The sequence below is a fragment of the Pongo pygmaeus genome, chromosome 9, assembly GCF_028885625.2.
Source record: "Pongo pygmaeus isolate AG05252 chromosome 9, NHGRI_mPonPyg2-v2.0_pri, whole genome shotgun sequence".
NCBI classification, from domain to species: domain Eukaryota; kingdom Metazoa; phylum Chordata; class Mammalia; order Primates; family Hominidae; genus Pongo; species Pongo pygmaeus.
Genome location: NC_072382.2, coordinates 120205125 through 120232084, shown reverse-complemented (window position 1 = coordinate 120232084; position 26960 = coordinate 120205125). Strand labels below are relative to the sequence as shown.

At 42.2% G+C, this 26960-nt stretch overlaps 1 protein-coding gene across 13 annotated transcripts in view; it reads right to left on the bottom strand.

Annotated features, from left to right (window-relative positions):
• The window catches only part of KMT2A (lysine methyltransferase 2A), a 90312-nt gene extending 63553 nt beyond the window's left edge, over nucleotides 1-26759 (bottom strand). For 5 of the 13 annotated variants that reach the window (XM_054439464.2, XM_054439467.2, XM_054439466.2 and 2 more), the window contains exons 1-2: nucleotides 26285-26759; nucleotides 24091-24189 (exon numbers count right to left, since the gene is read on the bottom strand). In XM_054439464.2, coding sequence (XP_054295439.1) covers nucleotides 24091-24189; nucleotides 26285-26716 — 531 coding nt within the window. In that variant the 5' untranslated portion in view covers nucleotides 26717-26759. The remainder of the gene's footprint in view (nucleotides 1-24090; nucleotides 24190-26284) is intronic. The other 8 variants (XM_054439468.2, XM_063672141.1, XM_054439469.2 and 5 more) reach the window with 3 other exon arrangements.
• Between the last annotated feature and the right edge of the window lie 201 nt (nucleotides 26760-26960).

Below are 26960 nucleotides of genomic sequence, written 5' to 3'. Positions count from 1 at the left end.
AGGTAAAGTATTCAACAGGTAATAAAAAGTTATTAATCTTTAAAAGAAATGGGCTGGGTGCAGTGGCTCATGCCTGTAATCCCAGCACTTTGGGAGGACAAGATAGGAGGATTGCTTGACCCCAGGAGTTCAAGACCAGCCTGGGCAACATAGCAAGACCCCATCTTTATTAAAAAAATAAAAAATAAAGATAAATGTAAGAGATACACACTGCTAGGTTCATTATTAACAACCTAATGAGTCATTTTTATATATTTCAAACTTTTACAAAATGTAACTATATAATCCTAACTGCAATGTATTCCAAAACAAGAGTTCCACTGAGCTGTCAGGCAGTTTAACTGTCAATATTTAAAGTTTCTAAGTACTTTCCAAAATGACAGGAAGCATTAATTCGTTTTCCTTCTAGTCTTATACTTGGAATAAGGAAATAAAAAATAAGTAGTCAGGCCGGGCGCGGTGGCTCACGCCTGTAATCCCAGGACTTTAGGAGGCCGACGCGGGAGGATCACGAGGTCAGGAGATCGAGACCATCCTGGCTAACAAGGTGAAACCCTGTCTCTACTAAAAAATACAAAAAAATTAGCCGCGTGATGGCGGGCGCCTGTAGTCCCAGCTACTCAGGAGGCTGAGGTAGGAGAATGGCGTGAACCCAGGAGGCGGAGCCTGCAGTGAGCCGAGATCGCGCCACTGCACTCCAGCCTGGGCGACAGAGCAAGACTCTGTCTCAAAAAAAAAAAAAATAAATAAATAAAAATAAGTGGTCAAAATGAACTATACTTTTACCCAAGAACTTTCTTTGCACTTGAAATACTGATTGATTTCGTGAAGCATGCTTTAAAAAATAAGTACGCATTGTTTAAATAATCCAGACAGCTTAGCCAAAAACAAAAGCTGTCATTGTTATGTTAAAGAGCTCCAGTCTTCTAACTTGGAACTTCCAAGCCTATGTAAGAGCCCTAAAAAACAAAACAAAACAAAACAAAAAAACTAAGTAAAGCCAAGTTGAGAAAGCACTGGGAAAGAAGGCTACAAGAGGGTGCTGCAGCCGGGCATGGTGGTTCACACATGTAATCCCAGCACTTTGGAAGGTAGAGATGGTTGGGTCACCTGAGGACAGGAGTTCGAGATCAGCCTGGCCAGCATGGTGAAACCCCGTCTCTACAAAATATAAAAAAATTATCCAGGTATGGTGGCACGCGCCTGTAGTCCCAGCTAGTCGGGAGGCTGAGGCACGAGAATTACTTGAAACTGGGAGGCAGAGGTTGCAGTGAGCCAAAAGCTTGTGCCACTGCACTCCAGCCTGGGTGATAAAGCAAAACTCCGTCTCAAAAATAAATAAATAAGTAAATAAAGAGGGTGCTGCAAAAAAGTCCTCCTTTCACTGCACTATCATGAGCAACAGGCTTCTCATCTTGCTCCATCACCCCCCTTAAGCACATGGGGTCCCTGGGGGTTGGAAACAAGGTAAGAGTGTTGGCTTCCCAAGGATTTAAACTTACCTATAAATCAAAAGACTAAGGTAATATGTGTATAAAAAAGACAAAAGAAGCTACAATTAAATCCACGTTTGGCATCGTGGCATCATAAGCCTGGACAGCCCTGAAGAGAGAGGGTACAGGAGACATCATGCTATACATGACTAAGGACTCCTGGGAACTGGGCCCACATACTTTTCCTTTCAACATGGCCTACTCTGATGAGCACAGCATTCCAAGACAGTATAGCCACAAAACCTAAACCTTGCTGACACTGATGTCCTTGGAGACTAGATCACCAAGATTCCACTTTCTTACCAGCAAAGATAGAAAAACACCCTTGCCAAGTAGAGCACTGCAAAATACTGTTAACTCATATTTAGCTTCCAGTGATTAAGACAGCAAATTAAGCTATGTAACGTCACTTCCTAAGTGAAATCTAATTGTAAAAATAATAAACGTAGAATTTCTTTCTGACCCCTGCATCTCCACTCTGGGGTAACCAGTTATTTGAGAGCTTCCAAGCATACCTTTACCACTAAATTCACCTTATTCATAAATATCTTAATATTCAGAAATCTTATTTTAGTGGCAAAATTTTAATTCTTTAGTGGCCAGTTATTTTTGTGAGTGAGGAAGCAATAGGAATATTTCTCCCACAAAAGAACATAAGTGAACCCTAAGTAAGTATTACACATAATGTTTGTGTATAAAATAGAAGGTATACTAGAAAAATACATGAAATTCTGTGTTTCAAGAAATTCTGTACTACTAAGACAACTTTTCAAACAAAGCAATATTTAATTCATTTGTTCATTCAAAAAACATTTATACACTTGCCCTAGGGCTATATGTTCCAGATACAACATTGAGTAAGACAGGATTCCTGCTCCCAAGAAGTATCTAAGGCAGACAGGCAGTGTGCAATTTCAGCCTTCCTTTTAAAAATCAGTCGCATTAAAATGTCACTAAAGAATAGCTGGGTATGATGGTGAGCGCCTGTAGTCCCAACTATTTGGGAGGCTGAATTAGAAGGATCACTGGAGACCAGGAGTTCAAGGCTGTGGTGCCCTATTATTGCACCTGTGAATCCACTGCACTCCAGCCTGAGCAACATAGCCAGATCCTGTCTCTAAAAAAACAATGTTACTGAAGGATAAAATACTATGTGTAATTCATATTCTGGAATAAAAAATTTTGCTTAACTCTTGAAGGCTGGGTGTGGTGTCTCATGACTGTAAACCCAGCATTTTGCGAGGCCAAGGCAGGTGGATTGCTTGAGCTCAGGGAGTTCGAGACCAGGCTGGGCAACATGGTGAGACCCCCCATCTCCACTAAAAATACAAAAAAATAGCTGGGTGTGTTGGTGCATGCCTGTGGTCCAGCTACTCGGGAGGCTGAGGTAGGAGAATCCTTGAGCCTGGGGGACGGAGGTTGCAGTGGGCTGAGATCGTGCCACTGAACTCCAGCCTGGGTGACAGAGCAAGTCCCTATCTCAGAAAAAAAAAAAAGTTTATTCTTCCTTCTATATTAGTACGTGGTTCATGGAGAAATATTCAAATTTCAAAATTCTTCCAAAGGATGGCAATGTATATCTCCATTCCTCAGTATCGTAACTAGGCACTCCAGAGCTAGAAATCAGAGTTTAGGCAATCAAGACCTAAATTATCTATAGTAATTAGATGTGACACAGTTTCTAGTAATACCACTGATCTGATAAAATTTCAACTGATAAACTGTAATGTTTTCTTCCCTACCCCCAACTAAAATGCATAGCTTTTAGTTCCTCCCTTAAATTCCTCCCAACTGGGCCTGGGGCAGTGGCTCAAGTCTGTAATCCCAGCACTTTGGGAGGCCAAGGCAGGCAGATCACTTGAGGTCAGGAGTTTGAGACCATCCTGACACGACCAGACATGGTGAAACTCTGTCTTTACCAAAAATACAAAAATTAGCGGGGCGTGGTAGTGCCCACCTGTAATCCTAGCTACTCGGGAGGCTGAGGCAGGAGAATTGCTTGAACCCGGGGCCCGGGGCGGGGGGTTGGGAGGGCCGGGTAGAGGTTGCAGTGAGCCAAGAGCTCATGCCACTGTACTCCAGCCTGGGCAATGGAGCAAGACTCCATCTCAAAAAAAAAAAAAAATTATTTTCAATATACCATAGTCATAGCAAAAATCACCCGCCTAGAGTTCTTTACCTACCAGGCTGAGATGGAGGCTCCAGAGCTACTTTGAGAATTCCTCTAATGAATAAGCTCCAATACTCCTGGCCTCAGATGAATACAGCCTAGGATGACTTTGCTCACACCCTCACCTTCCTTTTCTAGCAAGAGACTCCTAGGTACTTCACAGCACTTAATTAAGTGGTAGGCATCTCAAACATGCCCTTTAGCAGCTGTATCTTAGCATTCTTCTGTTTCCAAAATTTTTAGTCTTATGAAAAATCAGGGCCTGGCATGGTGGCTCACACCTGTAATCCCAGCACTTTGGGAGGCTGAGATGGATGGATCACTTGAGGCCAGAGTTCAAGATCAGCCTGGCCAACATGGTGAAACCCTGTCTCTACTAAAATTAAAAATTTGGTGGGCATAGTGGTGCATGCCTTTAATCCCAGCTTCTTGGGTGGCTGATGCACAAGAATCACTTGAACCCAGGAGGCAGAGGTTGCAGTGAGCTGAGACTGTGCACTGCACTCCAGCCTGGGTAACAGAGCAAGACTCTGTCTCAAAGGAAAAAAAAAAAAAAAGAGTTTGAAAAATCAAATTCCTTCAATTACAAAACTAATTTCAATGAATCAATTGAAAATAACATCAATACCATAGACAGTACCAAAATCACTCCTGATGCACTTGTTTTTTGAAATACTTTGTTTTGAAAGCTTCTAGTACCATTATATATCATTCCATCAAATGAGGAGGCCACAGGAGAACTAACAAAATTACTGAGAACATCTAAAGTTGAAGAAATATCCAGGAGGCAAACTGTGCATCTTGGCAGCGATAAGTTTAAAAAGAATACCACTTCCCCTTTGGGAATTTATTCCAGGTAGCTATCACTTCAGCTGGCACATTTCCCCTTGTGGCTACTGCTACAAACTTTAAAATACCAAGGTCTTAATGTTGCACCTTAAAGCCATGCTCACATAATTACTAGTATTAGCAGAAGGGATTTTTAAAAATGTGTTCACACATTTGTCTTCTTTAGAGTGCGAACTCTGAGGACAGAAACAGTTTCCCTATTCATTTTTGTATTTCTAATATCTAGCACAAATTTGGCACCCGATAAATGTTTGTAAAATGAAAATAAAAGAAATGCAATAAACTTGTTTTAAAAACATTAAATACCTACTGTGGTAATAGTACCATAGTAGAAAATACTGAGAGACTTCAAAGAATTACACAATATGATTCTTACTTTTAAGAATGCATAGGGGCAGGACGAGGTGGCTCACACCTGAAATCCTAACAATGCGAGGCTGAGGAGGGAGGATGGCTTGAGCCCGGGAGTTCTAGACCAGCCTAGTTCTAGACCAACATAGTGAAACCCTCTCTCTACAAAAAACAGAAAAAATTAACTGGGTGTGGTGGGTGCCTGTAGTCCCAGCTACTTGGGAGGTTGAGGTGGGAGAATCACTTAAGTCCAGAAGATACAGGCTGCAGTGAACTGTGACTGAGACACTGTCCTCCAAGCGGGGTGACAGAGGGAGATCCTGTCTCAAAAATAAAACAAAATAAAATAAATTTGAAAGCATCTCAAAAAAAATGCATAGGGAGAATGCCCTCAGGTTGGGAGGATAGACTGTACCAATTCATTCATTCACTCACTCATTAAAATATATATCGGCCATTCCTATGCTACGGTATGAAAACAGAGATAAAGGACAGCTTCTATCTTTAAGGACCTGCTAGTCTTAAAAACAGATGAGTAAATTAATGAAATATCATATGTTGCCTGCTATGCTAGAGGAAGACACTGCTAGAGGAGCACAGCAGAAAGACAATTAACCCAGTCAAGGAGAAAGGATCGGGAAAGCCATTGCAGAGAGGATGAAAACTTAATCTTTCCAAGGATGATAAAGCTGGTGGGGGGTGGGGGAGGAGTGTACTGCAAGCAGAGAGAATAACACATACAAAGGCACAGAGACACAAAAGAATGTGGCATGGAGTGAAATTAAAAACAGTTCCGTATGACTGAGGCCTTAGCTGATGTGGGAAAGGGGCAAAAGATATTGAGGGGAAAAAAAGGCAGTCAGGCGTGGTGGCTCACACCTGTAATCCCAGCACTTTGGGAGGCCAAGGCAGGTGGATTATGAGGTCAGGAGTTTGAGACCAGCTTGGCCAACATGGTGAAACCCTGTCTCTACTAAAAAAAATACAAAAAAAAAAATTAGCCAAGCGTAGTGGTGGGCACCTGTAGTCCCAGCTACTCAGGAGGCTGAGGCGGAGAATCACTTGAACCCAGAAGGCAGAGGTTGCAGTGAGCCAAGATCATGCCACTGCACTCCAGCCTGGGTGACAGAGCAAGACTCTGTCTCAAAAAAAAAAAAAGGCAGGAGGTGTATCATGAAAGGTCTTATATACCTTCATGAGTTTGAAGTTTATCTTTGAGGAAGTGTAGACCTCATCCTGAAGGCTATAGCACATTAGTGACTCTGGTAGCAGAGAAGCATGATTAGATTTGGATTTTTGCTGCCAAAAGCTATGACAGCAGTAGAGAAGTAGAGGCAGGAAGAACAGTTATAAAATGACTGTACTGGCCACAGGGATTAAGGGGAAAAGGACAGATCCTATAGACATTAGGAGGCAAAATGGACAAGACTTTGATATAAAGGTTTAAGGGAGTGCAAAGAATCAATGAAACACTTGTGGATGTCTGGCTTAGGTTGATTAGGTTTATGGTGGTATTTACCAAGACTGGGAACACAGAAAGGAGACAGGTTTAAAGGAGTGGGAAGAGAGACCATTTTAGACATCTGAATTTGAAATGTTTATCCACGTTGTCTAAAGGGTATAATGATCTGAAGAAAACACATCTGACTCAATGAATATATGAATGCTGAAACTGTGTATGAATTCAATCACCCAGGGAAAGAATATAGTACTGAGAGAAAAGGAGGGTAGATGGCAGAGCTCTGAGGAATACCTACATGCTTAGAAATATACAGGCATGCCAGGCGCGGCGGCTCATGCCTGTAATCCCAGCACTTTGGGAGGCCAAGGTGGGCGAATCATGAGGTCAGGAGTTTGAGACCAGCCTGGCCAACATAGTGAAACCCCATCTCTACTAAAAACACAAAAAATTAGCTGGGTGTGGTGGCGGGTGCCTGTAATCCCAGCTACTTGGGAGGCTGAGGCAAGAGAATCGCTTGAGCCCAGGAGGCGGAGGTTGCAGTAAACCAAGGTCACGCCATTGCACTCCAGCCCGGGTGACAATGTGAGACTCTGTCTCAAAAAAAAAAAAAAAAAAAGGTTCATTTTTTACATTTTTAGTAGAGATGAGGTCTCACTATATTGCCCAGGCTGGTCTGAAACTCCTGAGCTCAAGCAATCCTCCCAAAGTGCTGGGATTACAGGCGTTAGCCACCATGCATGGCCCTAAAAGGTTTAAAGAATGCAGCTCTGAAGGAAATAGATCACGAAGGTAATGAGCAATGGCTGATTAACAGTAACAGGGAGAGGCCAGGTGCAGTGGCTCACATCTATAATCCTAGCACTTTGGGGGCCTGAGGCAGTGGGATATTCCAGAAGTTTGAGATCAGCCTGGGCAACATAGGGAGATGACTTGTCTACAAAAAAATTAAAAATGTATTAAAAATGTAGCCAAGGCTGGGCACAGTGGCTCATGCCTGTAATCCTAGCACTTTGGGAGGCTGAGGCAGGCAGCTTGCTTGAGCCAGCAGTTCAAGACCAGCTTGGGCAACAATGTGAAACCCCATCTCTACAAAAAAAAAAAAAAAAATTAGCTGGGTGTGGTCGCTTGTGCCTGTAGTCTCAACTACTCGGAAGTCTGAGATGGGAGGATCACCAGAGCCCAGGAGGTCAAGGCTGCAGTGAGCCATGACTGTACCTCTGAACTCCAGCCTGGATAACAGAGTGAGACCCTGCCTCAAAAAAAAAAAAATAATAAATAATAATAATAATAATAAGGGGCAGAGAGCGGAAAGAAAATCAGATGCAAGGATTGGAGGATTGGTAAAAACCGATTAGGCTGAAAAGGGGTAGCCACAGTAGGCCCAAGATAGAAGACAAATGAGATAATCAGAACCTTGTTAATTCTTGTATGGTATGGTCAAAGCGAATGCAATGAACACAGACTGCTACCATTGGTTCTCAAATGTAGAGAAGGCATTAGCTGTGAAGTTTATTCTGGAAATGGTATATATAATGAACTAGAGTAAGAAAGACTTAAAAAAGGGGTACCAGATAGCAGGCTACAGGCATAATTCAAATATGACTGTCATTCAATCATTCAATAAGTATTTACTGAGTATTGCCAGGTACTGTTTGACTCTCAAGATACACGTAAAGAACTAACAAAATTCCTGCCCCATGAAGCTACAATCTAATGGAGAGACAGAAAATAAACATATAACAAATAAATAAAAGACACTAGGGGCTGGGCATGGTGGCTCTCGCCTGTAATCCTAGCTACCAGAAAGGCTGAGGCAGGAGGTTCACGTGAGCCCAAGAGTTTGAGGCTGCAGTGAACTGACTGAGCCACTGCACTCCAACCTGGGTGACAGAGTGAAACCCCGTCTCTAAGAAGAAAAAAAGACACTAGGACAATAAGAATTGACAGGAGTGGGGGGTGGGGAGGTGTTAGCTGTGGGGTTATATTCACTAGGGTGGTCAGGAAAGGCTTCTCTAAGGTAATAGTTTACTGAAGATTGGAAAACTATGGGCCACAGGCCGAATTTGGCCCACCATCTATTGTTTGTTCTGCGAGTTAAAATTAAAAAAAAAAAAAATTAACCATTTTTTTAAAGTCAAAAGAATATTTTGTGTACATGAAAACTATATGAAATTCAAATTTCAGTGTTCATAAATAAAATTGTATTGAACATGGCCACATTCAGTTGTTGATGGACAGACGGTCCCTGACTTACAACGGTTTGACTTACAATTTTTGACTTTACGATGAGCTTATAAGTATATTAAACGTATCTTTGACTTACGACATTTTTGATTTATGGGTTTTTCAGGATGTAGCCCCATCGTAAGTTGGGGAGCATCTGTATTGCCTATGGTTGCTTTTGCACTACAACAACAGAGTCGAGTAGTTTCAACAGAGGCCATCTGGCCCTTTGCAGAAAAAAACTTGCCAAACCTGGTTAGACCTAAATGAGAAAAAGTCAGACATATAAAGACCTTGGTGGAGTAGTGTTCTAGCCTGAGAGCAAGTGCAAAGGCCCCAAGACAGCAACAGGCACAGCATGCATGACAGACAGAAAAAGCCTACTGTGGCTATATAGCAGAATGGATGAGAATGAGAAGAGACAATGCTCGAGAAGCAGGCTTGATCAGAGGCCAGATTACGTGTGGCTTTGTTGGCCATAGTAAGGAATTTGGATTTATCCTAGCAGTGTGGGGAGACACAGATAGGTTTAAAGTGAAGGAATAGGATTTGATACCAGAGTTTACTGTTGCTATGTGAGGAACAAACTTTAGTGAGGTAGTAACACAAGCAAGTCCAACCAAGAGACTATAATGGGAGAGTCTGAGGTTTTGGTAGCAAAGTTGTTGAGAGGTAGTTGAATTTAGGGCTTAGTTTGGATGTAATGCAGACAGAATTTGCTGATGGGGATAGATGTGGGATGTGAATAAAACAGATAAATCGACGATAACTCTTACATCTTAGGCCTGAGCAACTGGAGTTTTGGTGGAATAATTAAGAAACAAAGAGACTGGGAATGGAAAAGGTTTCAGGAAGTCAAGACTTTTTAGATATGGTAAACATGAGATATCTATTAGGCATCCAAGTGCTTCAATGTATATGTTTCCTTGCCTATGAAATGGGAATAGTAGTGATACTTCAGACAATGGTCATGAAGGTTAGGTGAGATAATTCATGTGAAGTGCTCAGAATATAGCCTGGCCCACAATAAACACTCAGTAAATATTAGCCAAATTGAAATATCAAATAGGCAGCAGGCTATACAAGCCTGGAACTCTGAAAAGTAGTCAGTGTTAGAGAAAAAGATTTCTTAGTTCTCAGCGTATAGATGAGGCCTGGATGAGATGACCTAGGAAGAGTGTGTAGACAGAGAAGGCAGTGAAAAGTAGATTCCTGGGAACCTCATTCAGGAGAGTTAAGCAGAGGAGGGAAGCCATACAGAATACTGAAAATTAACAGCCAATGAGTTAAGAAGAAAAACAGGTGAGTACAATGTTTAAAAAAAAAATCCAAGAAGGGAGTGGTCAACTGGTTCAAATGCTGCCAAAGGGTTTAACAAGATGAGGACTGAGAATTATCTATTCAATCTGGTAAAACAGAGCTCTTTGAGGACCTTGATAAGAGCTATTTCAGAGGCATCATGGGGATAAAAGCCCAACTGGAGTAGTTGAGGAAAGAATGAAAGGTGAGAAAGTAGAAATAGCAATTACACACAGCACTTTCAAGTTTTGCTGTGAAAAGGGAGAAAAGAATCAGGTAGTAGCTAGAGGTGGACGTGGGGTCAAGCGTTTTTTAAGGAAGGATTATATTAAGGCAGATAGTTTTATACGGTGATGGGACCAATCTAGTTGTGAGAGAGAAATTACCTATGTAGCAGGAGAGATGATATAACTGCAGGTACAACCCTGACTAGATGAGAGGAGATGGAATCCAGAGCTCAAATGGAGAGGTTGGCCTTAGACAGAAGGGGGCACTTCGGCCAGGCACACTGGCTCACGCCTGAAATCCCAGCACTTTGGGAGACCAAAGTGGGCAGATCACGAGGTCAGGAGTTCGAGACCAGCCTGGCCAATATGGTGAAACCCCATCTCTACTAAAAATACAAAAATTAGCAGGGCGTGGTGGTGGGCGTCTGTAATTCCAGCTACTCAGGAGGCTGAGGCAGAAGAATCGCTTGAATCCAGGAGGCGGAGGTTGCTGTGAGCTGAGATGACGCCACTGCACTCCAGCCTGGGCAGCAGAGTGAGACTCCATCTCAAAAAAAAAGAAAAAAAAAAAAGAAAGGGGCACTTCTTTGATTGTAGAAGGCAGCAGAGCATGTAGTCACATCTAAGTTCCATTTTAACAGGAGGGAAAAAGTTTTGTTTTTTGAGACAGGCTCTTATTCTGTCGCCCAGGCTGGAGTGCAGCGGTATGATCATACCTCACTGCAGCCTCCTACTCCTGGGCTTAAGTGATGCTCCCATCTCAGTCTCCCAAGGAGCTGGGACTACAGTGCTCACCACCATGTCTGGTTATTCTTATTCTGTTGTAGAGAAGGGGTCTCACTATGTTGTTCAGACTGTCTTGAACTCCTGAGCTCATGCAGTCCTTCCTCTTTGGCCTCCCAAAGTGCTGGCATTACAGGCGTGAGCCACCATGCTTGACTGAAAAAGCTATTACATACTTTGAGAACATTTAAAATCTCCTGATTCAGAGCCAGACGTAGTTGTGTGCACCATAGTCTCAGCTATTTGGGAGGCTGAGGGAGTAGAATCGCTTAAGCTCAGGATTTCAAGGCTGTAATACATGATGATTAGGCCTGTGAACAGCCACTGCCCTCCAGCACAGGTAACAGTGAGACCTCGTCTCTTAAAAAAACAAAAAGCAAACGAAGAAAAACCCTCCTGATTCACGTATTACATTTGGTATAAGACAACTGACTCAAGAATCACTACGACTAAATCCGTAAATGAAGAATAGCTGAATTGCTCCCAAGGACAATTCTGTTAACATTAGTTCTGAGAGCTTCAACCTTCAAATTATCAATTTCCAAAGTATCTTGCGAAGTATTAAAAATGTGAACACTTATATTCCTGATATATTTTAAGCTGAGCTCATTAAAAAGAATGAGAGACTGGGCGTGGTGGGCCGCACCTATAATCCCAGTACTTTGAGAGGTTAAAGCAGGATGACTGCTTGAGCCCGGGAGTTCAAGACCAGCTACACAAGATGGTGAGACCCCATCTCTACAAAAAAAAAAAAAAAAAAAAAAATTCACTTTGGGAGGCCGAGGTGGGTAGATCACCTGAGGTCAGGAGTTCGAGACCAGCCTGGCTAACATGGTGAAACCCCATCTCTACTAAAAACATAAAAAATTAGCCAGATGTGGTGGCATGTGCCTGTAGTCCCAGCTACTCAGGAGGCTGAGGCATGAGAATCACTTGAGCCCAGGAGGTGGAGGTTGCAGTGAGCCGAAATTGTACCACTGCACTCCAGCCTGGGTGACAGGGCAAGACTCTGTCTCAAAAGAGAAAATAAAATAAAATAAAAAATTAGTCAGGCATAGTGTCGTGAGCCTATGGTCCCAGCTACTCAGGAGGCTGAGGAAGGAGGATCCCTTGAGCCCAGGAGTTTGAGGCTGCAGTGAGCTGTGTTTGTGCCACTGCATCCCAGCCTGGGTGGAAGAGCAAAAACCTGTCTCTTTAAAAAAAAAAAAAAAAAAAAAATCAGATAGCAAGTTTCATGAGGGAAGGCACGTCTCCAATGGTAGAGCCCCAGTAGCTGGTCATCTACCTAGAGTATAAAAGACGTTCTTTGAAAAATGAATTAGGTTTTTCAATTTCTATTTCTTACTTTGTAATGCAATATTTATGATGGCCATTTTTAGGAAGATGAGCCTCTTTGCAGGTACTTTTTCATTATTTGTAGTAGAAAAAAAATGTAGTGACACCTGTAAATCATTTCCAAAAGCAGAATATAAAAATAATGCTGCTCAATCAGTAAGAAAGTATAATATACCCAAGCACAGTCAAATACACAGACATCAAGGGGCAAATTTCTTAAGCCAAAATGGTTAATGAAATTCAACCAGTCAAGAAATGTATGCTGTTATTGAACTGACATCATATTTCTCTTGTGAACAGATTGTCAGGGGCAGGAACAAGGGCAGATTCTCTCTGGTTATTGGTGCATCAAGAGAACAATGATTATTTGAATGCATAACAGATAGGAAGAGATTGAAACTGTTTAAATATGATCTCTGCCTGATATTGAGAAATGTTAACACAAAAAGGTCACTTGGGATTAAAGAGCACTAAGACAATAATTCTCTGTTCTTCAATAACAACAGAAGGTAAAAATTTCACCCACACAAGAATGAAGTCCAGTTTTCAAATATTTAATTCAATTCTACCTAGCAACTGTCACCTAAGAAACACAAATGCTACTCACTTTGTAACTAGAGAAATAGGTAGTACCCCTCATCCCCACTCCATGTCAACAAGAATAAGCAGCAAAGATGCTGAAAACAGCAAAGCAAATGAGACAGGTGAACTCCACCACCCTGCTTCAGAAAAAGAGGTAGTCATAAAGTAGCTTATCTGTCTTAAAAAAAAACAAAAAAACAAAAAACAGCAAAATGAATGCACTACTTCAGAGAGTAAACTATTCTGACTCCTGGCAATGCCCCAAATTATTCTGCAGAATCTTTAAAAAAAAACTCAAGAAAAGCGTATTTCCAGAATCCTCAGGTTCCAAGTCTGAACTGGCTTATCTACTTGTTAAAGCAGAAAAAATAAGCCCACTTAACTGATTCACTGTAGAAAATTAAGTTAAGCATCACAATCACACGGTTTATTTTTCTCTAATAGGAAAGTACCATAAATGACCAGATTGATTTGAATAGGCTAGAAAAATTAAACAAACACCAACTTTATTTTCAGATATGGTTCTTTTTATTATAAGAAATTTTGGTCCCCCATATGACAAGTTTAAGTGGTTAACTTCATTTTGAGCTACATGCTCATTCAACTACAAACTTCTACTATAAAACTCAGTTTTTTCTTCCATTTGTTGTTCTTATCCTGGTGCAAAAGTCAGGTTACATCTTTCCTTCTGGGAAGATGGGCTGTTGAATGACCAATAGTAATGGGAGTAACACTGAGGAATCCACAACTTCCTTCTTTCTAAAGGTAAACAGGGTTATCTCTCCGTAAAGTCAGTTTGCTGAAGGAGCAGTGTAAAATTAGATGACAAAAATGAACATTCTTCTTGGCAAAATAACACTGAAGCCTCCAAGTCAGCCAATGCAATTTTTTTTCTTTTTCTTTTTTTTTTTTTGAGATGGAGTCTCACTCTGTTGCCCAGGCTGGAGTGCAGTGTCACGATCATGGCTCACTGCAGCCTCAACCCATTGGGCTCAAGCAATCCTCCCATCACAGCTTCCTGAGTAGCTGGGACTACAAGGCGCAGGCCACCATGCTTGGCTAATTTTTTTTTTTTTAATTTTAAATTTTTATTTTGTAGAGATCAGGTCTTACCAAGTTGCCCAGGCTAGTCTTGAACTCCTGGCCTTAAGCAATCTTCCCACCTCAGCCTCCCACAGTGCTGGTATTACAGTTGTGAGCCACTGTGCCCAGCCCACTGACACAATTTTGACTTATTATTTTTCAGGAATATTCAAATATATGAGTTGGGAAATTTTGTGTTCTTAATATTTTGTAAAACCAGTTGGTCTCTTTCGGCTCCCACATCATATTTGGAAGTTTGCCATCACATTCTGAGAAGCCCACATTAGGTGGCATTAACCTATTAAAAAAAAGAAAGTCCCTGGTATTTTTTATTACTCCAACACTTGAATCTCTCAAGTAGAACAAAGAATCGTAAGAGAATTCATCTTTGCTTTTATAATTCCGTTTTCTGAATTTATACAAGCAGTTTTATGAATTTTATATCTCTTGTTTTCTGAATGTATGACAAGCAATTAAAAGTTATAGGGAAAGTATGAATTTGTTCTACTTCCAATTCCCAGAGTTTCTCAAATGACATCCAACTTTATAATTAAGGAGTCAAACTGCCCTTCGCTTTGCCAACAACTGCAGAACTCCTGCAACAATCCAGCTTCACCTATCAACTCCAGGCATTTTATGAGACTGGTTAAAAGTAGAGACCATTTATTATATGCCACTTAAAAAATACTTAAGATATATAACTAATCTTAAATAAATCTAGTATCAGTTCACTTGAAAGAAGGAATTCATACACAATTCCAGTAGGAAATTCAAAAGTCCTAAAGCTTCAATAACCCAATGAAGGTTTTGGAGTTAAGAGTTAGTAGGAAAACTGGCTGGTGGTAATATCAGCTCTGCCCAGACTTTTGGTAATCTATATGAATAATCCCAATTCAAGTTTTCATTCTGACTGTACAGGAAATGCTTTCTGCAACCCAACATATCTAAAAAGGTTTCATTCTGAGTGATGCAAGCCCTCTACACAGCCTCAAAAGCCAAGGGTCAGAGGCTTTTATAATACTAACTAACATGAAGCAAACTTCTATTAGTTTGGAAATGATTTATAAGCATTTGTTATAATGTATCCACAAGCAGTGACAGCCTTAACAAGAGCTATTCTGAACTATACCTCTTTAAATGACAACTGAAAATGGACATAAAAGCTACAAATACTTATTTGTTTCCTATATTGATACCACACCTACTGTTTTCCTTGGTTTCTCTTGATGCTTAAGATTTCTCTCTTAGCTCCACTTACAAAATTTGTATTCTCCTATAAAGCCACTACAAAAACCATTACTTCATAAAGAAATTTCTCTGGAAGCTTCCTACTGGAAAGTAATTATTGCTTCGAGGAGCTGAATAAGAATTTATTTACTGATTCACAGAAGGAAAAGGTAGCTTAAGAGGTCATTTTATACATATGTAGGCAGGACTGTACTTTTAAAATATACTTCCAGAGAAGATAATAAAATTATTTTGGTAACCTTTTTACCATGACTATAATGACAACCATCATTACCAATAAGTTCTTTACACAACTACTCCTGATTTCAGTTTAAACCTATTTTCTCTTATTCTGCTGTCAGCGGAGCTGGGAAACCGCTGGTTACCATTCCTAATAATGGATCCATTCATGTTTTTTGAAGAGTTATTAAGTTGCCTCTTAACCTTTCATTCTCTCAACCTTTCCTCATAGGACTGACTTCCAATCATATAATCATCTTTTGAGTCTCCTCAGAACCGTCTCCAAGGTCTCCTCATCCCTTTTAAGTTGAGGAACCTAGAAATGGAAACAACACTCAAGTAAGGGGATGATCAGTGCTAAGTATTATCTACATAAAAGATAATGCCATCCCGTCAGGATACCTTAACATCGCTTTCAAAACCCCAATCAATACCTTTACAAAAATGTCCCATCATGGCACCTATGCTTTCCTTTGCCATACTTAAATTAGTATTTCTTAATGATTAGTCCAAATATTCTGTTCGTAGTCTTAAGTTCTCCTAGTTTATGTAATGTGTCCCAGCAAAGTATTCCTAAAAGTTGTATGTACATCAAATTTTCAATTCAACAAATACTATATAAAAAGTCACCATTATAAAAAATATAAAACATAAATGATGACTTAGAAATGGCCCGTGTCTTAAGGCAGTCACTATCTAATGGGACAAAGACAGACACATTTCAAAAGTACCACAACATAAGGTATACTGGGTTAAATTTTTTAAGGATAACGTACAAAACACAAAAAGAAAACAGGAAAGAAGTTCAGTTTCAACTAGCAGTACAATCTGGGAAAACTTCATGGAAGAGTTAGGATCTGGGGATCTGAGTTGAACCATGGGAGATGAATAAGCCCAAGACAGGTCAAAATGGGAAAGACTTTAAGGCAAAGGAGAGGCTTTAGCAAAGGTAGAAAGGCAGATAAACAAAGACTGTGGAGAACACCTAATAGTTCAGTAGTCCAATGTGGTTGAAGCAGTAACAATGTACATTCAGGAGACACCGTTCAAAATTTAGAAATACAGCCTAGCAAGATCATGCAGGGCTGAGAATCTTAAATTTTATTTCATATTCAGTGAGAAGCCAAAGAATTTTAGGAATAAAGTGACATAATCCAATCTGTATTTAAGAAAACCATCATATTGTGTAGCACTGTGTAGGGTGAAAAGATAGGTGGGAAGACCAATGAGAAGATTACCACAATAAACTATCCAAAAGTAATAGAAATTTAAACTAGGACAGCAGGAACAGAACAGCAGGGACAGATGAAAGAAACACTACAATAATATAATGGACAAGACTCAGAAATTGATTGGATGGGAGTGGGAAGAGAAAGGACTTAAAGATAGCACAGTGTAGAGAGCAAGAATCAACTTTCAAACAGATGTAGGTTCAGATTTAAATTCTAGCTCTGCCACTTACTAGCCATATAACTTAAGGAAAACTATTTAACTTGTCTGTGCCTCAGTTTCTGAGGTGTATTGATGGTTTCTGATGGTGTACTGAGTATGTTAGCTTATCTTTTCTTTTCTTTCTTTTGAGACACAGTCTCACTCTATCCTCCAGGCTGGAATGCAGTGGTGTGACCTCGGCTCACTGCAACCTCTGCCTCCCGGGTTCAAGCGATTCTCATGCCTCAGCCTCCCAAGTAGCTGGGATTGCAGGTGTGCACCACCACACGTAGCTAATTATTGTATTTTAAGTAGAGACAGGGTTCCACCATGTTGGCCAGGCTGGTCTCAAACTCCTGACCTCAAGTGATCTGCCTGCCTCAGCCTTCCAAAGTGTTGGGATTACACGATTGAGCCACCCCACCCGGCCTGCAAATCTTTTTAGAGAGTACAGCAAAACTGTACTTTTCTTTTTTTCTTTCTTTTGTTTGGAGACAGAGTCTTGCTCTGTCGCCCAGGCTGGAGTGTAGTGGCGGAATCTCAGCTTACTGCAACCTCTACCTCCCGGGTTCAGGCGATTCTCCTGCCTCAGCCTCCCGAGTAGCTGGCAATACAGGCGCTTGCCACAACGCTCAGCTAATTTTTGTATTTTTAGTAGAGACAGGGTTTCACCACGTTAGCCAGGCTGGTCTGGAACTCCTGACCTCGGGCAATCTTCCCGCCTTGGCCTCCCAAAGTGCTGGGATTACAGGCGTGAGCCACTGCGCCCAGCCCAAAACTGTACTTTTCCTCCTTAAACACACTACTCTTTACTAGTTATTCTTAAACTCTAATCTGCTTTTGACCATTCTGCTCAAGTTCCAACCCCCAGAAACTGCAACCTACAATTCAACATTTCTTCTATGATTAAATGGTTACTTGCATTGATCTCTGTAGACCAGCACTCATTCTCCTCAAGCTGACACTTAAGAACAAATGTCACCAAGTATAGACTAATGGGTCTGAACCTGGAGCCCAAGAACCCTGAAGAGCCTCAGAGGTGTTATAAGGAATGACCAAGTGCTCTCCTCATAAAAATATCAGGAACACTAGTTATAGAGACCACAGGTAGCAACCCCACTATAGCTGCCTTGGCCTGATAATTAGCAACTCATGGAGGCACTGTGTTCCTTGGTATCTTACTTGCCTATTTACCATCTTGTTCTCTTTCTTCTTTTTTGCCTTATCTTTATTATGTTTTGTTGGACACTAATATTGTTACCAAGACGGGTGGCTGGCCTTCAATTTGGTTCCACCTAGTTTATAGAAGAACTTGACACTCAGACTAATATCAAGAACATTCTAAGATTATAGCACTCAAATAGGTGTATGTATGCATACATATACAGGTATAAGTTAACGTAATAAAAACCAGTTATTTTGATGAAAAAAAAAGATTATAACCCTGCTCTCCTTTCAATCTCTTGGTTCTAATAATTAGGGCTTCCTATGTGCCAGGAAAAGTGCTAAGTGCTTACATGCATGATCTCACTTAAGTCTCACAATGAGACTATGAAGCATGAGTACCTCTGAGTTACAAATGAAGAAACGGAGGCATGGAGAGGTTCAAAAACTTTTCTGGTTGGGTGTAGTGCCTCACATTTGTAATCCCAAAACTTTGGGAGGCTGAGGTAGGGGGACCACTTGAGGCCAGGAGTTCAAGACCAACCTGGGCAACATGGTGAGACTCCCATCTCTACAACAAATAAAACAATTAGCTGAGTGTGGTGGTGCACGCCTGTAGTCCCAGCTACTTAGGAGGCTGAGACAAGAGGATTGCTTGAGCCCTGGAGGTTGAGGCTGAAATTAAATGTTTGTGCCATTACACTCTAGACTAGGCAACAGAGCAAGATCCTATCTCAAACAAACCAAACAAAACACAAAAAAAACTTTTTCAAGATGGCTGAGCTTAGATTTGAACTCAGGCAGTTTAAATCCAGAGCCCATGGTCTTAACAACTCTTAATTACTGTGCTAAACTATCTTACACCACTGCAGATTAGATTATGAGATTCTCCCTTTCTTCTGTAAAGGTATTTATATATGCACAAATAAAAAATCCTAGCCAAAGAGATTACAAAAGGATTTCCTCATTAGCTAAGCTTAAAGAGATGTTATCCACAAGGTTTTACTGCTTATAACTAAAGGCAATAATCTAGGGACAATGTTTGTGTTTGATCTAAAAAGTGGTCAATCCTCATGGATGGACAGAAGTTGAATATGGGCATGTGTAAATATTTATTTCTCTAGGTGTAGGATATTTATTAGAGATAAGAATTAGCTTTTCCCTAGTGTTTAGAACTGAGATAGTATAAAGGAGAGCCTAAAGAAAAAACTATTCTCCAAAACCCTTCTCACAAGTAATATCACTCTCCTAATTGAAGACAGAAAGCTACCATTACATTGATGCTGTAAAATGAGAATGAAACAATGATGCTTCAGCAAAGCATAGATAATACAAGTGGATCTCTCTAAAACAGTATGAATGTTAGAAAGATTCATAGCTTTTGTTGCTGAAAGACATCAAAACATCTATACCCAAACATTCCAACAAAACAAGAAATGCAAGAAAATGGATAAAATACTATATATGGAAGAAGCTCCAGCTCCTGAAATAAATGCTACTGGACTGATGCTACCTACTGGTACTTCACAGGGTACTGCTGTAGCAATAATTGAAGGTAAGATATCTGGGGAAATCCCTTCAGTCTATTTGTCAAATAGAAAAACAACTACTCATTTCAAGGGAAGGGGAATTTTCATACACTGCACACAAAACTGCCAACTAACTCTTATATCTTTGTTGTTTCCTTAAAACTAAAACTCATTAGGGCAATACATTCAATTCAACATCTAAAAGTTAAACCAAGCTTGGCCTCTTAGAAGTTTTGGACTAATCCTTCAAGGGGATTTATATCATCCACAACAATTACAAATCACGTAACGAAATTCTTCTTTCAAATGTCTTAAGTCTTTAGAAGCGAATGTTTGGCAGCAGCTACAGTCTCATGGTTGGCTTCCCCTGGTGTGTAACCTGACAAGGTAAAAAACTCATTGAAATATTTAACAGTGGTGGTATGGATTTCTTTGGATAGGTCAAGAAAAGCAGCTCATCATTTCAAAAACATAAATAACCATTTTATGGGAAGTCATTCCCTCAGTACAAGTGTCTCTGTTATTTCCTCGGGGTTTTCGCAGAGACTTTATTGAGGGGGAAAATGAAAAGGCTAACAAAAGGACCCCTTTTTTCTCCCTATTCCCAGCACAATCTACCTCAGCCACAGGGCCAGTAGCATCCACACTGTCATAAATGCCAGCAGTTAGAGAATTAGGCCATAAAACCACCCACTCAGGTATAAGAGTGCAGGCCTCCAGCTTTATTTAATGCATGCCATAAAAGATCGTGTACTTCCTTCTTCCAGGCCTTCTTCAACAACCAATGAAATGACAATAACAACAAAAATAGCCCTTTGTCTGCGTAACCTCATACTGATGTGATCAATGAAGCCATCTGGGTCCAGGTAAAGGACTTAAGATTCCTTTTTCTTAATAAAAGACAGCATTTTCTCTAGCATGCCACATGTAGATCTAGTAAAGAATATACTGTATTTTGAATACGAAGGTCCTGGAAACTAAAGTCAAACTACTTTTTCCAGAAAAACTATTTTATCTTATTCTGAAAATACTCTAGAAGCCTAGACAATTCCTGAACATCTCAAGAAATAGTGGAGCCTACAAGGGTATTCTTAATTAACTCAACAATTTCCAGAACCTCCTAAAGTCTTTCTAATCAAAAGTTAACTCAGATCTCAAAGCTAACTTTAATTCAGTCTACATCTCAAAGCCAATACAACTTAGGAGCAATCAATAATTTCATCTGATTGTCTTGTCTTCAACAACCTCAGAGTCTGCAAAAATCACGAGTCTGAGATTTACTCCATGACAATATTTTACTCATCAAGCTTCATAAACCAGTCTAGATAAGATCCAAGGAAATACTTTGTAACAGTGAACTCTGTGGCATCCTCTTTCCTACTAGTGCCTACAGGGTTAAGAATCTGATTAAAATGTAGGTACATCATGCCAGACTCATTAGTAATTTAACCTTTCTTAATCCCTGAAAATAACATATGCAAACAAAGGAAGGTCCCATCCCAGCAATCCTCGAATAAATTCCTCCCAAAGTAGTGATAGTCACAAAGCTTCCCCCTTCTCAAAGGTCTATGCCACTGGGCTCTCCACCTTGGCAGAGGAAGAATGGAAAGAGACAAGATATTCACAAAAGGCCCGATTGAAGGCCTTCAGTTAAGTGCTAGAAGGAAGCTGAAGCTCTGTGCCAACACTAGTGGAATGTGGGCAGGCACAAAGAGATCTTAATTAGGAGACCTACAATTAAAACACAGCGAGTTTCCAAAAGAGAGAGGCACTGCAGTCTGTTATGCCTCTGAGCAAGCAAAGCACTGTTGCCACCCCCTCTAGCCACAGGGTAAGGGAAGCAATTGGTATAGAGTCTGCACAGCTGCCCTACGGAAGGATGGCTCCAAGGTGAGCAAAGAGATGAGAATTAAGTCAAGATGGGAATAGTTTCTCTCAACTTCCAATCATTGTGTGAATGATGATTTCCTCCAGGAGTATGCGCCTTAAGATAATTAAATGGAAGTGAAAGATGAGGACATGTCATCTGGTTTTCAGTCACAGAGGAAGAAAAGTTCTAAAGACTGAATTTCTAATGCTCAGTATAAACCATTTCAGAACATATTAATAACTACGTGCTATGAAGTAGGTACTATCACTTCAGATTTATAAATACATTGATGTATTGGATTTTTCTTTTCATTCAAAATTCATACACCTATAGGAATATACCACCTAGACTGAAAATAACTTCTCTTTTGGATAGTCTGGAATTCACAACAATGAAAACACATTTAGCCAAACAAGAGGGCCTCTAAACACCAGATAATGCCTGGGATTCTGTAGGTTCTCATTATGTGTAAAAACTTTATCCTCATTTTTCTTATAAATGAAACTGGTCAACTTCACCAAAGTCCTTATATTTTTTCCACACAACGAAAACTTTCCAAGTTGAAATTTCTCCTCCTAATAATAATGCCAGTTATATGGGCAAATGTATAATCTGATATTAAAAATTACCAAACAGAATCCCAACTACTCAGGAGGCTGAGGCAGGAAGATCAGGAGTTCAAGATGCACCTGGGCAACATAGTGAGACCCTGACTCAAAAAAAAAACACAATAATTATCAAATCATCTCACTAGACTCAGACTTTTGAAATAAACTCAGAATAAGAAATTCTGATCTGACCAAAAATTTAATACAACAGAAAGGAATCATAATACTGACACAGAACAGATTCATGAGCTATTTAGTCCAAACTTTTCATTTTACAGATCAGAAATTTAAGGTTAAAAGTGAATTTGCCCAGGGTCTCGTAACTGTTCAGTAACGGAGATGAGAGCCCACATCCACTGACTTCTACTCGGAGGCTTCGTGCACTCCACTCTATTTGTGTTCCCTCCTTCATTTACCTTCTGCCAATCTTAGGACTAGCTGTGAAGGCAATGAAGGAGCAACTCCCACTCTTGGTACATACATGACCAGTAAACATTAAAAAAAAAAAAAAAAAAAAAAAATCACGCTCTCCTACTACCTTTCAGCTGCAGGAGTACTATCTTTTCAAGTCCAATCCAAAAGCCTGTCTCAGTCCACATGAACTAAACTGCAATTTCAAGTGAAAATAAATACACACCAATGCTGTAACTCAGTTTCAATTTGTATCTAATTAAAGTTTGCTATGTTATGATCAGGATGGAAATTTTGCTTTTAATATTTTGTGAAGTAGTAGGGAAGGTAACTGGATTATGACATTAATAAATGAAGACTAGTTACTGATAAATACACTGTTTCAGGAGTTTATTATTACAACAGCCTAACTTCTAGTCAACAGAAAGGGTACTGCTGTACTATCTTTATTTAGATGGCAAAGTACAGTAGTATGAACATTACCTGAGACAATCCTTTGAAAAATGGGATACTGACACTACAGAGGGAAGGGGAAAGGCAAAAAATGGACCTCTGGTTTCTTACAGTGCTCAGTAAAACAAAACCTGAATTCTACTTCCTAATTGTCATACAAAGGAAGTTAGGAACCAACAGCAGTGAATGACAAGTCTCCTATGGCTAAGGGAGTTCAAACAGCAAAGTCATCTGGAAGTTCTGTTACCTAGTTTTAGAAGTATTAACATAGGTGTTGTTAGAGGCAAGTTATAGTCATTATTCACTGAAGGCGAACCAGAGTTTAAAGAGGTTAGAATCATTTTGGATCATATAACCATTTCTTCATGAATCCAGATAAGACTTGATACAGAGCTATGAGTGAGTTCTGAGAAGCAATCTTTAGAATTCTATGTCAGCCCAGGGTGAACCCTAAACTTCCCTTTTGGAACTTTATCATTGATTAGTAAGGCTATGTTAAAAAAAAAAAAAAGCTTGGCTTCTACACTGAAAACTACCAGGTCAGAGGTTTACCACTACCCAATGCATACCATCAACTCATACTGGATTGCCTCAAACACCACATAAAAAGCTTACCCATGGAACAGAGCTCATTCAAGTCCAATTGAGAAAAAATACTCAAGTTTAATGTAAGGAGTCAATCACTCTTCTCATAATGAAGCAGCAATTACTGTTCAGGAAAAAGTTTTAAAGACAAAAACGCCTTATAAATATGATCCTATTTGAAATAACTGCAATTCCTTGACAGGCTTTACACTATATACTAGTGTTAAGAAAAATAAAACAGTAGTTTACAATTATCTCATAATGCCAGTAGATAAGAAAACATTTAGCCCCTGATTAAAACTTTAAAAGTGATTTGTCAAAGACCAACAAATAAAATATTCTGGTGCCCAGACATTAGGTCCCTGAATCCAGGTGGCTCTCTTTCTAACCAGTCTCTTGAAAAACTATGATTGGAAGCTGTCAGCATAAAACTTTGCTTTTGAATATGTGATAACATTTGGAATGTGAATGCTTGGTCCTTCAATACAAAATAAATAAGCATACCGAACAAGAAGAAAATGCTTCTTAGGATCCCCTTAAAATGGACTAACTTCTCCTAATAGAGACTTTCTTATTAAACTCAAATATACACGGGGCTAAAATGCTACATATAACCAGGCAAGTCTCAATTTTGAAAATAAGCAGGTAAATGAAATGTCAGTTTTTCTTTTTTTTTTTTGCTGCTGTATCTTTTAAAAAAGCAAAATCAACTCACATTTAAGCACCAACTCCATGCAAGTAACCTGAACGGTTCAGTCTTTTTGTCATGTATGTGGCCTTTGGTTCTCCAACTACATGGGATCTGTGTTGTTAGCTTAAAAAATACAGAATTGGCCTTTCAAAAAAAAATAATAATCTGCAGCAACCAATAAATAGTCTCAAACAACCCTGCTGACTGCAGCTGCCTTCTGAAGGCTGGGAAAAGGAGGTGGAGATAGAGCAGAGAGAGGCAGGGAAAGGGGACGCTGCAGCTAGCTACACAGCAAGGAACACGCCCCCATCATGTCCTCCTTGCTCTGTCAGAAGGCGGGTTGTTGTCAGTCTCCTGATCAGGCTGCCTTAGAAACGATTAAAAAAAAGGAGGCAGGAAGACTAACAACTAAAAAATGCCAGCTCCTTGAAAGGAGGGGCCGGGGTCCTTGGGATCTCCTCCCTCCCCTTCTTCCCAGGATCTTTCCGTAAATCTAAAGGGGTGCGGGGCACAATAGGGGACAAGGGGTTTGCCCAGGATATTTTGTGTGCACCAACGGCAGAGCACGCAGGAAACGGCTGGTTGTTATCTTTCCCTTTCTGTTTCAATCAAGAGCACTCCAGAGCAGCAACCCCCTACCCCCCTTCGCTTCAGCCCCTAGCAGCTGCTCTTCCTCCTCCTAGCATCCCCCATGCCATCCTCCTCCCTCTACAATTCAAACTCCCCCCTTCTGCATCCAATGGAAAACAAATGCGCAACGCCACTGGCTGAACCTGAACTCAACTTCCCTTCCCTGGGCAACTTTCCTTTTTGCTGAAGGGGGCTGAATAAATGTTTATAGAAGCAACTCCGTTCTTGCCCCAGTACTAATGGGGAAGGGGCAACGCTCTGACCCTTCATCCACCTTGGGTCCCCTTACAAGAATCAGAGACAACCCCAAGTCCTTTCTAAGGAATAACTTTGCTTGATAATCCTCCTTTTTCTCCCATCCCAGAGCAACCACCGCCACCACACTAAAGTATAACTGTCCCTTATCTACTCTCCTCACCCCAACCTGGCTGCCCCCACCCCTTCCAAGCCCCAGGATTGGCCTAGGAAAAGGTGGATCAATAATGAAATGACGAGAAGAGAAGGGCGGGAGGGAGCTCGGGTTGGAGACTGCGTGCTCTCAGGCGCAGTGGGTGGGGTAGAAGAGCAGCTGCTTCCCCTGGGAGGATGCTGCCTCAGTCCCCCCACAAAAACCTCCCCTCACAGGGGCCCCCTTCCCCAGAGCTGGAGGGAAAGCCTGCCTCCTCTCCAGGGGGAGTGGTGGAAAGCTGCTCTTCTCTAAGCCTAGGGGACAGTGGACTATTTTCCCCTCCAAGATGCCACTAATCCTTCATTCTAAAGGAGGGAAAGGGTGGAGTGAAGGTAGAGTAATTCCCGGCTACCAATAGGCTAGAAACTGTAGCCCTGTAAGACTGGGTGGGGGGGGCGGGGAAGAGACTGCTGTATGAGGAATCACCGTTATCTTCAGAGGGAAAGGAGGTGAGACCAGGCAAGGTGCAGAGGAGAGGAGATTTTCCCCGGTGGGGTAGGGCGGGATGGGGGAGGATCTGTCTGCTTGGGGTGGGGGTAGAAGGTGGAGGTGAAGGAAGGGGGAGTGGCCGGCAGTATAGGGACCTGGCCCGGGGATGGGGCGAGGGTTCATCGGGTTTTCGAAAGCAAGGTGCTGGAAGGGACATCGATCCCCAAGGGCTAGGAGAACGTGGCCCTGGATGAGGCCATCACCCGAGAGATGCCCGAGAGGAAAACTGCCCTAGGAGTAACACATCTGCCCAGAGAGAGAGGCGGGGATGTGGCGGGATCAGGTCTCTAGGAGGGAGGGAGGGAGGAATCTTGCTCGGATGAGGTAATCTGTGAAAGGGAGGAGGGGTTCAGTCCCGGGATGGGAAACCCCGGCGAGGGGGTCTGTGCCAAGGGATTTGGGGAAGGGTCGGGGGGGGGGCGGAGAGCGGGGGGCAAACGCCCTCAGCCAGATTGGCCCAAACCCCGGGGTGGGGGCGCCTGGGGGTCTGCAGCCCTGCACGGGGGTCCCAAGATGGGAGAGCCATTCGCCCCGGGTCAGGGACCCCGAGATGGTCCCAGAATTGGGATGCTCCTCAATCCCGGATGGGGGAGGGGAGGGGGCTCCGCAGAGGGTCGAGACCCCGGACCTGGGGGTTCCTCGCCCCCTTACCTCTCCGCTGCCGCCTCCCCCGCCGCTCTCCCCAAACACGGCCCGGAACCGGCGCAGGTTGGTGCCGATGGCGGCCGAGACCTGCAGCGCCGCGTCGAAGCCCGGGCCCACCCGGAGCAGGGCCGGTCCTGAAGAGGCTGAGGACGATGACGAAGACGAAGACGAGGCGGACGACGAGGAGGCTGCTGAGGCGGCGGCCGCTCCCCCTGGAACCCCAGCCCCGCTGCTTCCCGCCGCCGCCGCCGCGGCCGCCACAGCCGGGGGGGAGGGGGGCGCCCCGGGGCCGCCACCGCCGACCGGGGGCCCGGGGGGAAGCAGCAGGGCCGGGACGCGTTGCCGCGGGGCGCCCCCTAGGCCCCGGCGCCCCCCGCCGCCGCCGCCCCCGGTGGTCCCGGGTCGGGCGGGGAAGCGCCACCGACAGCTGTGCGCCATGTTCGCCCCGTGAAGTGAAGCAGCGAGAGGGAGAGGCGACAACACAGGGGGGCGGGGAGGCGGAGGGGGGGGCACGGGGCCCCGGAACCTGCCTAACCCGCTCGGCGCCGCCCGGCCGCCTGCACCCTGCCGGCCGCTATGCAGAGCGCCGGGCCGCGCCCACCAGCCCCGCAATCTGTATAGCGGCCTCGGGCCTCCGCCTCTGACGCCTGGGCGCTGCAACTCCATCCCGAGGCCCGGGCCG